The following is a 12,011-nucleotide window of genomic DNA, read 5'->3' on the forward strand; positions in this document are numbered from 1 at the left end:
TCTTCATCACCTGAATCCCCCTATTATCGAACCTCTTACAACTACAGTAAAGCTGACTGGGATTCTTTCCGTGATTTTCTTCGTGATGGCCCTTGGGTAGAAATCTTTCAACTTCCTGTCGACAAATGTGCTTCTTATATAACTTCGTGGATTCAGGCTGGCATGGAATCTTTTATTCCCTCTCGACGATTCCAGGTCAAGCCTCACTCTCCTCCATGGTTTTCCTCACACTGTGCTGCTGCGATTGCCAATCGAAACCGTTACTTCCATATTTATCAGCAAAACAATTCTCCAGAAAACAGACGTCTGTTCATTACTGCTAGAAACAACTGTAAAAAGGTTTTGTCTAACGCCAAAACCCGCTATTCTCAGGTCATGAAATCTCGTATCTCATCTCAAAAATTAGGCTCTCGTGACTTCTGGAGAATTTAATAATATCAATAATAAGGGCAAATCTATAATTCCACCTCTCTTGTATGGTTCAGACTTTGTCACCTCACCTAAAGACAAAGCCGAACTGTTTGCTAAAAACTTTTCATCAATATCATCTCTTTATTCCACTAGTTGCGTTCTACCTGATATTGCCAACAAACAGGTTGATCCATTGCTTGACATTCATATCACTTCAGCATCTGTATCTAAAGTGATTTCCTGTCTAGACTCTTCTACAGCTTGTGGCCCAGACAACATACCTGTTATTGTCTTGCAGAAGTGTTCTCCAGAGCTGTCATCTATACTCTCAAAACTATTCAACAAGTGCTTATCAGAGTCTTGTTTTCCAGCCTGCTGGAAAGCCGCATCTGTTATCCCTATCTTCAAAAATTCTGGGGAGCGATCTGATTCGTCTAACTACCGTCCCATAAGTCTTCTTCCTATCATAAGCAAGGTTTTTGAATCTTTAATTAACAAACACTTAATTTCTCATCTTGAATCTAATAACTTACTTTCTGACCATCAATATGGATTTCGATCTTCTCGTTCTACAGCTGATTTGCTAACAGTAATAACTGACAGGTTTTATCGTGCGTTAGATGAAGGTGGAGAGCTTAAGGCCATCGCTCTTGACATTTCAAAAGCGTTTGATAAAGTTTGGCATGCTGGTCTTCTCCATAAGCTTTCTTCTTATGGTGTATCCGGCAACATCTTTAAGATCATTGAATCCTTCCTTTCCAATCGTAGCATAAAAGTTGTCCTCGATGGACAACACTCTTCTTCTTATTCTGTAACTTCAGGGGTTCCTCAAGGTTCTATCCTTGGCCCTATACTCTTTTTAATTTACATTAACGATCTTCCAGATATTCTCACATCTAAGGTGGCATTGTTTGCTGATGATACTACCATTTATTCTTGTTGTGATAAGAAACCAACACCCTCTGATTGCCTGGAGGGGGCATTTGAGCTTGAAAAGGATCTCACTTATGCTACAGCATGGGGTTCACAGTGGCTGGTGAACTTTAATTCAGATAACACCCAATTTTTTTCAGCCAATCGTTATCGCAATAATTTAGATCTTCCTATATTTATGAATGGTGATGTACTCGATGAGTCACCTACTCTTCATCTTCTAGGATTAACTCTTACTTCCAATCTTTCTTGGAAACCATATATCAAATCAGTAGCAAAATTAGCATCTGCTAAGGTTGCATCTCTTTATCGAGCTCGCCACTTTCTTACTCTGGATTCTATTCTCTACCTCTCAATCTCAATACTCTCTACATCTCAAATCCGGCCTTGTATGGAATACTGTTGCCATATCTGGGGCGGATCTTCTAATGATGCCCTTTCTCTTTTAGACAAGGTGCAAAAACGCATTGTAAACATAGTTGGACCTGTTCTTGCAGCCAACCTCCAACCATTATCACATCGTCGTAATGTTGCTTCTCTTTCTCTTTTCTACAAATACTATAATGGGCACTGCTCGAAAGAGCTAGCGTCTCTTGTGCCATCTACTAAAATTCATTCTCGTGTTACTCGTCATTCAATTAAGTGTCATCCTTTTTCTGTGACTGTTCCTAAGTGCTCCAAAAACGCTTATTCGTCTAGTTTTTTTCCTCGAACATCAGCTCTTTGGAATTCGCTTCCTTCATCTTGCTTTCCTGATTCATATAATTTGCAATCTTTTAAATCGTCCGTCAATCGTTATCTTGCTCTACAATCTTCATCTTTTCTCTTACAGTAACTTCCAACTTTAATTAGTGGCTGCTTGCAGCCTTGTTGGAAGCGAAGATGTTTGAAAAAAAAAAAAAAAAAAAAAAAAAATATATATATATATATAAATGTGCTATATATATAAACCACTAATTATGTTGGGACTTTCAAACTAATTACTTATTATAAGTTACTACATAACCACCTATTATTAGTTGCTATGCGACCACCTATTATATCGAATAGGAAATAAAAAAAAATTTAGCTAGAGTTTTAAATGCAAAATAATAAAATAAATTTTGTTTACCAATTTTTGGTTTATTTATTGTGTTAACAGTTAACTAAATCCTAAATACTAAGTCTTATATATGGTTAGAAATGTTGTATTTAATTTTATTGGAAATACACAAACTCTTTAATAGCAACAAACTGTAATGGCTTGCAGTTTAGCAGTATTATAACTAAAACTTCATTTTTACATCCATTTCTTCATTCGTTAGAATACTAATGTTTTATTTTGGACTTTATCAATAATGTTTTATTTTGGACTTATTCAATAAAAAAGTTTGATTTTTATCAAACTTTTTTATTGAATAAGTTCAATCAAAAATTCAAGTATTGCACTCAATTTAGTACAGCCTGTCACATGTCCTGCTATATAGCAGGACTTTTTTTTTAAAAAAAAGATATTTACTCTGATTTTAAAAAATCCCTTGCACTTTATTTGAGTAAAATTGAAAATGATGTTTTAAAATTTTAGATTCAGACAGGTTTGACGATTTATATTGCATTCACTCTATCTTCTAGCTTTCTAGAAGCAGCTGATATTTCTAATCATACAGCTGATGTTTCAATCACCTGAACAACTTTTGTAAGAACAAAAATTATGATATTTTTATCATTTCACGAAATTAACACATATTACTTTAGTGCTGATAAATACAATAAATACTTAATCCTGATCTGCAAAGTAGATTGTTAGTAAAATGCAAACCGGTTAAATGAGAGCAAAATACCTAGACTCTAGGGAATAGACTGAGTTAAATATACATACATTTACAAAGGGTTTTAGTTGGGACAGGGTTGACTCATACTTATATTAAAATAGAATTTAACTATCATATCATTAACTATCAATAGGATTATGGTTTGCAAAAAAGTTTGCATTATACCAGTTTGTAGTTTGTGTTTTACCTAGTACTTGCAAATTAGCTTATAGGCAGAAAAGGTATCTGGTATATGTATGTATGCATGTATGTATTAGCCCTCTGAATTAAAGTCAACATTCGGCGATGCCGACCTAACTGCCGGCCTAAAAATATTTGAGTTAAATAACAAATATTTGAGCAAAAAATCGTTGAACTCGTTTTTATGTTTTATGGTAACCCCTTTGTTTTAAAAATTTATTTGGCGACCTGATGCCGACCTCTAACATTTGAGGTCGGCAATTTATTGCCAATCTCATTTTTCAGAATTCCGAAGGTTGATGTATATGTATTTATCATCATAAACGTTTGTAAATCAAGGAATAGGTCGCGCCAGAAAACATTTATGTTGACTGTTTGTTGACGAGATGTTCTTAATTTAGAATATTTTTTGAATATTTTTTTTTTAAATTCTTATTTTTTTTAACCTATATTATTTTTCGATTACAGGTTTAATAACCAAGTGCAACATTTCAAAGTGCTGCGCGATGGAGCAGGAAAATATTTTCTCTGGGTAGTAAAGTTCAATTCATTAAATCAACTTGTCGAATATCACAGAGCAGCAAGCGTTAGTAGATCACAAACAATATATTTGAAAGACATGACTAACGCTCATGAGGTTATTTTTTTTTTGTTTTTGTTTCATTTTGGTAGTTAATAGTTATTAGTTATTATAAGCGTTAACACTAGGTGGTAGTGCTCAAAGATAAAAAAAAATTTTAATTTTGTAAAATAAAGTCTTTGCATTTATACTGCATTATTTATATTACATATTTGCAGGTTGGTCTTATTTTTCTTATTATAATCTTTATTCTAATATTTGCAGGTTGGTCGAGCCTTATTTGATTTTGTTGCTCAAGAAGAAAACGAGCTTTCGTTTTCTCGAGGAGATCTAGTCAAAGTAACCGATACTTCTGATCAGCATTGGTGGAACGGTAAATTAAACTCTCGTGAGGGCATGTTCCCTGCCAATTATATACAACTTATTGCAACACGTTGAAGTAGCTTTTATTTGTATATATTCACGAGCTTGCTTACTACTTTTTTTACGCGTACGCGTGTTCATTTGACTTTATCGGGTATTTTCATAGTTAAAACTTGATTATTTTCATTCTGTACAAATGTTCATTTAATAATTCTTCTAAGTATATTTGTAAACTGTTAAAGTACGTTTTCTATTGCGGTAGTCGTTTAAATTTCACAAAGAAAATAATCTTATAATTACAAAATTTGTATTTTATTTTTGTTATTTTAATAATATATTGTTGCTTTAATTTTATTATTTGTTAAATTCTAAAAATTCTTTTCTAAGTATTTGCTTCGAACTTCATTTGAATTTTTATGTTCTCCTTTAAAATTGAAAAAAGTAAATTACTATTTATGTTTTGTATTGAAATAGTTTTTATTCGCTTGGTATTCTAGGAAGGGGGAGTGAAATTTGTAACCGACAACTTTTTCTATATTTGGAAAAAATATTTTTGTACTTATGACAATAAAAGTTTTGTTTACGTTCGTACAATGTTTTCTTTACGTCCGTACGATGTTTTCTGTGAATATTTGTTGTAACGGCTACGTATTTTCTTTTTGTAATAAATATTTATCGCTATTTCATTTCTTGTATTTAATTATAGGATTTTTTAAAATTATGTGTTTTTGTGAAATATATTTTAAAAAAATTTTATTTTAATGGTGCGGCATGCGCCACTAAATGAGGAAATAGTAACAGTAATATATTTAAATAAATCTTTTAAATAATTTTAAAAAATAACAAATTAATTATACAAAAATTTCATGCTGCAAACAGCTCATTTTCAGTAAAAGATGTACTGTTTGCAGCTGTAAAAAAAAAAATACTTGTTAATTCTATTCTTATATGCGTTAACTGACGAAGCCTTTTTGCATCCAATCATTGACAATACGATTTGTATAAAAATAGTGACGAGCATTATTATAATATGAATTCACGCATTAGGACGTTGGAAGGTAATCTGCGAATTGGTGAATTATGCCAATTGATTATCTCAAAAATTCGTTTTCAAGTTGTTGTATAAAGTCGCCTGCGAGTTTCCAAAGTAGTAAAATTGAGACGCAGACACCTTTCAGCATAAGGTAATCCTATTAAAGTGGTACATACCTTAAAAAAATTATATCATAAAATATTGATTTTTAGTTATGTCTTTTTGATTTATTTTGACAAAAATAAAATTACAAAAATTAGTCATTCTTAAGAATAAATATTTTTTTAGTTCAGATCATAGACTTCTATGTAACGAATGAATCCTGATAAATTTGACAAAACAGATTTTAAGTTATTTAGAATCAAAGTTGAAAAAATGCGAATCTCAGAAAAACTCATTAAAAGAATAAAAACTAATCTAAACAATTACTATAAAGTCTAAAAAGTTGCAGAAGCATACGTTTCACCTTCTGTAGCAATATTTTTACACGGCTGTTTCACTCAATATAAAAACGAGCGTGACGTCATGAGTTTATCAAAAAAAAAGTATAAAAATTCACAAACTTTAAATTAATAGTAACTTTTTTATATAAATGCTTTCATCTTGCAATTAAAAAAATATAAAAGATCTATCTTTCCTTGTTAAATAAATATTTACATTAATTGGTATAAAAATAAATATTGCCAAAATATTTTTAATAATTTAGAACCACTTTTTCGCATATTTTCCGGAAAACATGAGTTGGGCCAACTAAGATTTCATAACATAGCTTTGAGCTTGATATTTGAAATTTGGAACACTTAACCCTAAATGTCAATTCTATCAGATTCCTGCGTCATCCTAGAGAATTTTTTACAAAAAGACTGTTTTTATAGCATTTATATTTTTTAATTGATCGTTTTTAAATGCAAAACGTAACTTTTTTGATGGATGACGTAAGTTAATGAAATTTCAACCTTTTATGCAAATGAAAATAAAAAAATTGTTTTACGTGCCCTCAGCTATGTTATGAAATATGTTTTCAAAAATATCATGTTTTACAACTAATCTTGTTAGTTTTAGGCGTACATTTGTGTTGACGTTTTTTTTGCGATGACGTAACCTTTATGCGTTACGTCCCAAACTATTTATTAACGAATATTCTCCAAAAAACTGTTTCGGCGAGTCAATTTTTGAAGTATAAAAGTAAACAAAGTTACGCGGAATTTTTCTCTTTGGATTATCAAACTAATATCAGATAAGTTGTTAAATCCACTTTTATCTAGTGCATATATTTGTTAATTAATATTATTTTATTTGTTTTTATTATATTTATTAATAAGTCAATATTATTTTGATAACAATGTATTCAACTGAGAGGGAAATTCTAAAACAACATATTGGATGGAAAAATGGTTGGGAAGATAGGTGTAACTTTCCTTTTGATAATCGATTAATTAGGACAGATAAGATCAGTAACAATGTCATTTCCATTTTAATGACTGTCTTTGAAATAAGAGGTGATTTATTTAGTTTTATGAGTTTTCTTTTGCGAATTGATTTTGATATGCCTAGTAATGACGAGTTTGATAAAATGTTAACACGCCAAAAAAAGAAATATAAAAAAAATTTTAAAGCTATAAAAAACGAAGAATTTTTTAAAATGCAACTGTCGCAAGCTCCACCCAAAAAAAAAAAAATCAGCAGATGCAGATGACTTTTTCACTTTAAATAACATTCAGGAGCTACTGAATCAAATTGATCAATTACCTTCTGAAAATAAAACAAATATGGAGCAAATAGAAAAATTTAAAATGCAAGGTAGGTAGGTGCCCATTCTGTTCCTATCTTCAGAAGTTATTTATACCTATGCAATACCTTCGCTCAGGTTAAAGAATGGAATACTAGTCTTGCATCAAATGTATTTAAAAATCTAGCTTTTATATATTAACTTGTGATCAGAGCAACTGGTATGTTGGTTGGGTATGATCTTGTATGTTTGTGTATTTAATTTAAAAAATGTATTGTCCTTCATTATATGTAACATTTTTTTATAGATATATTACATATCCATTCGATGTTTATCACCAGAAGTTAGTTCTACCTTTGCAGTACCTCTGCTCTACATACCTCCTCGCTGGTTAAAGAATGGAATATAAATCTCATATCAAGTTGGTGTAAAAATTTAGTTCAATAAATTAAGAATTTGTAAACGTTATCAAAATTTTGAGTGGAGCAATTGTTTTTCTGGTTTAGCATGAGTATGAATCTGATATCAATTGGATGTACAAAGATAGTTTACTACTTAAAGAACCTATCAGTAAACCAACTGATTATAAAACAGTTTTTAATGGGAATAAAAACAAATTTTCAAAAGATGTCAATTAGCTATTTGTATATTCAAACACTTTATTTACTAAGAGAAGAGACTATAGATTCAAGTGCTATAAAATAATTCTACTACCAAATGCGAGGTTAATTCAAAAACTTAAACTCAAATTTGGTCATGAATTATTTTATTAGACTTGGTGAGTGTTTATTTATTAACAACTTAACACCATATTGTTAGAACTGTATGCACAGAAAAAAATAAATGCTTAAGCTTTAAATGTTTTGACTAAATATTCCAAAATCGAAATCTGGCTTTATTTTGCAATGCAATGAACTTAATGGCTTAGGAAAATAAGTTTCTAAAACAAGAACTTCTAGGTTTAAAAATGTACTCTTTTAACAGCTAATCCCCCTTTTAACTACATTTTTCATAACTTTGCGAAAAGTGCGGTTTGCTTTCGGACCTCGATAAAGTCTGTTTTAGCTATCCTTAAATAATTAAGTAAGGTTTTTTTGTTTTTATAATGGTCAAACAATGGGTATATTTGAGAATAACTACCAGAAATAAATTTTTCTGATTTTTTTTTGATAAAAGTAACATCAAATTACTTGAATTCAGCCAACGTCATCATTTGTCGCGTTTTTTTTAAGCTTAAAGAAGTTTTTTTACTAATGCATTAAATGTCGTAAGATGAAACATTTTATTGGTGTTTTTATTCTTTTTACAAAACAAAATTATCTTTAATATTTTAAAAGTTATAGAAGTTTTAGTAACACCCCTTAAGTCAATATTTTCAAAAAATAACAAGAAGCCGTTAAGCTCGGTTTGAAACAGCCGTGTTTATCATCAAAACTCTTTTTTATTGCTCTGAGCTTTTTTGTTCGTTTTTTAACAATATCACTTGACTTTTTTTTTAGAACTTTTTATGCGTCCTATATCACATTTATGTAAGGCGTATATACAAAATTGACCAGGTTGTAAACCAAAACTATGATAAACACTTAACAAACCATAACCATCTTCATTGAAACATAGCACCGCGATGCTACGGCTATATCAATTAATGATTTTCCTACAAAAACCTGTTTGGGGCACTGTTTCCACATCAAAATATGCAAAGCTTCATTAACGTTTTGTGTTTCACCAGCAAGACAAGCTTCAAGTAATGTATCATTGCCTAAATCTTTATCACTAAAAATATTTTTGATTTCATCTTCAATAGCAGCAGGAATATTGACTTTACTTTTATATTGATTATTTTTATTTTCAATGGCAGTCTTGTATTTACACCATGAATTCCATGGACAATACTTACGACATTCTTCAGGCGAAGCATTTTCTGAACAGTGTTAAATAATTGCAGCTAATGCCTTTTTCATGCTACATAAGTTTCCTTTATTAGCTCTAATACCACAACCATATTAGTTTTGAAGTGTGTTTATGATTTGATTGGTAAGACGATTTTTTCTTGATATTATTTTTCCGTCAAAAAGTATCTTCCCTTTGAAAGAAACTTTTATCGGACGTAAACGTGTTCCCATTCTTTTCTGGACATGGCCAACTCATTCTTGTTTCTTTATTGTTAATCCAAGATAAGGGTTATTTTTAACAACTTCAAGAAATGATTCACTGTCGCCATCACCCAGATAAAATAAATATCTAAGTTTTCTTGTAGTAATGGATCTTTGAAAGAGTTTTAGTATACCAGCAGTTTCCATTGAACAAGAACTTCCTTTATGATTAATAGAGCATTGTGCTCTGCTTTCCAACAGTCATATTCAGAAGTGCCTTTTTTGCATTTCCAATATTGGCACTGTTTACAACTTTGTTTTAATGTCTCAACATCTATACACTTACCGTTTGAAATAGAAGTAACGACTCCATTCATGAAGCTGAATCCACGACGCTGCCATGATCCATCAAAACTTGCAGTGACATTTTTTATAGAAGAAATATCATTTACTAAACATTCTTCTGCTGCTTTTTTCATTGATTTTTCAGACTCTGAAACATAAGATCTGTTGAGTTTTTCATTTATAACGTTGTAACATTTAAAGACTTTGGTTGAGGCATGTTCATTCAATAACTAAAACGTTTGATAGCTAAATGACCTTTTCCAATTTCACGAAATGCTAAAACAGAGCGATAGTTAATGTCATACCCCTTACTACCATTGTTTTTGTTAAAACTTGAAACTTTTTTGAGGTACAAAACTCGTGTTTCCATTCACAGGTACAGCAAGTTAGTATAAAAAGATGTGACAATCGTTTTTTTTTTTTTCAATATTATGATTAAAACTTAACTTTCCAAAACATATTGGACATAAACCAACTTTATCGACATTGTCTTTAAAGATTTGAGTACTACTAAAACAATTTTTTTTTGTTTATTGTTTATTTTACCGTTTAATAATATATACAATTTCGAAGCATATAAATAAAAATAAATATTGGCGGGACATAAAGGAGACTTATTTAGTCTTATCACCGAGCCCGATTCTCATATATTTACAAAAACCGTAATATTTAAATATCTATAGTTAACAAACTATTTATTCAAAAAATATAAAATAAAATAGATAACAATTCGTTGTACTTGAAAGGAAGTTTTAAAGAATCAAAATTTAAGGAAAGAGTAAGATCAAAAGAATTAGAAAAAATAAATAAGATATTATCTTATTTATTTTTTCTAATTTGGTGTATGTTAATTTATTTACTTTTTATTTTTAATTAAAATTTAAAAATAAAAAGTAAATAAATTAACATACACCATAGAAATAACATAAATAAATTAGTATACTTCATAGAAATTACGTAAATAAATTGACAAACGCCATAGAGGTAATACCATAATTAAGGTAAAAATAAATAAATGTTGATACATTCAGAGACATAATTTTTGCATTAATTATTTTTTTGTATTTGAGTTTTAATTTGAAAAAAACAAACATTTAAAATCGGATATATTAAAATCCATAAGTAAGAATGCCTGTTTTGATTCATTTTTAAACTGCTCTATAGTTTTATGTGTATTTACAATCTTGGGAAACATTTTCCACAAGTAATGTCCACGATAAAGAACTGAATATGAAGTTAGTTTTGAATTATATTTCGGGACAACAAAGTTTTTATTTGAAAATTTTGTTAAATATTTATAAACTATTTTGTCAAAATAGGATTAAAATATTTCAGGAGATAATCCTATATTTATTTTATACATAAACATTAAAACTTTGTTAGTTAGTAAGTTGATTTTATATATATTTAATGCCCCAAGTATACGCAGAAGAAGCTCACAAAGTACAATTCTATCAGCTCCAAAAATTGTTCTGCACGCGTGTTTTTGTGGTGATGATTTTTGATTCAGGTGATGAAGAAGAATGAGATTGTAGTTTTAGAGACACCAAACTGTGATCAGAAGCACCTAAGGGTAAATGTGGAGAAACTGAGCACTAACTAGGATCAGAAACAAGACATAAGTCGAGTAGAGAAGATAAATGATTCGGGCTGTCTGGAAAGCAAGTTGGAAAGTTGACTATTTGAGTTAGGGATTGAGAAAGGCAAAAGTTGTGGGCTTTAATGCCTGCAAAATCACTGACACTAGAGCCAAACTATTCAAAGTGGTGAGCATCAAAGTCACCGACAACAACTATATTAGCTGATGGATAAAGAGAGAGGACTTGGTCAATATGATCAGAAATAACATCAAAAAGAGTGCAGTCTTTAGATGAAGGAGAGCGATATAGAACGAATAGAAAGGCGATATGGTGAAGTGGTGCTAAACGAAAGCACATAAATGAATAGTCTGTGGATTCAAACCTAGTTTCACAACAAATGGGTGAATTCCTACGAATGTAAAAGCCCAGGCCAAGCATGTGACTATTGGAGTCTTTACGAATTAAAGGAAGATAACCACCAACACTAAAATCGCAAGATGAGACAGCTGAACTCAAATTAGTCTCACAAAGAGCAAGTAAGTCTAGTGAACTTTGCAAGAGATAAGACTCAACAGAAGAAAAGTTACTTCGAAGACCACGAATATTAGTGAATGATAGGTTTAGAGAACTTGGTGATGATGATGGTTTTTTGTGTTTTATAGTTTTTAGTACTTTGTTCATTTTTAAATTAGAATGAAGAACTTGACTCAAAGCATAGATAGAACTCAGAACACTGTTTAATAACCCAAACAATTGCTTCATTACTACTAATAAACCCTAAGCCGTAACAAAGGGCTCCAAATGTGGCCTCCGCAATGCACACCAAAAGCACAAACAGGGACACCGTCCATGCGCAACATGGCACTGTTAACACTTTGATCCCTTTCAGCTCTTGATGGAATTAGCCTCTCTGAGAGCTACCACAGAGTTTGGGAAACCTGACTACCAGCCGA

The 12,011-nt window shown here is 30.7% G+C and overlaps 1 protein-coding gene and 1 long non-coding RNA gene across 3 annotated transcripts in view; both read left to right on the forward strand.

Moving 5' to 3' along the window:
* Positions 1 to 4,964, forward strand: part of LOC100199343 (growth factor receptor-bound protein 2) — a 33,263-nt gene extending 28,299 nt beyond the window's left edge. The window contains exons 5-6 of the mRNA XM_065802260.1: positions 3,804 to 3,972; positions 4,180 to 4,964. Coding sequence (XP_065658332.1) covers positions 3,804 to 3,972; positions 4,180 to 4,353 — 343 coding nt within the window. The 3' untranslated portion in view covers positions 4,354 to 4,964. The remainder of the gene's footprint in view (positions 1 to 3,803; positions 3,973 to 4,179) is intronic.
* A 1,389-nt stretch (positions 4,965 to 6,353) lies between these two features.
* Positions 6,354 to 7,668, forward strand: LOC136082896 (uncharacterized). Of its 2 annotated transcripts, none has more exons than XR_010639815.1 (3): positions 6,354 to 6,718; positions 7,116 to 7,211; positions 7,348 to 7,668. It is a non-coding gene; the product is annotated as an uncharacterized LOC136082896 (long non-coding RNA). The 2 variants fall into 2 exon arrangements; XR_010639814.1 differs by having other exon boundaries at positions 6,356 to 6,718; positions 7,120 to 7,211.
* The last annotated feature ends 4,343 nt before the right edge of the window (positions 7,669 to 12,011 follow it).

The sequence above is a fragment of the Hydra vulgaris genome, chromosome 08 (assembly GCF_038396675.1).
Source record: "Hydra vulgaris chromosome 08, alternate assembly HydraT2T_AEP".
Taxonomy (NCBI): domain Eukaryota; kingdom Metazoa; phylum Cnidaria; class Hydrozoa; order Anthoathecata; family Hydridae; genus Hydra; species Hydra vulgaris.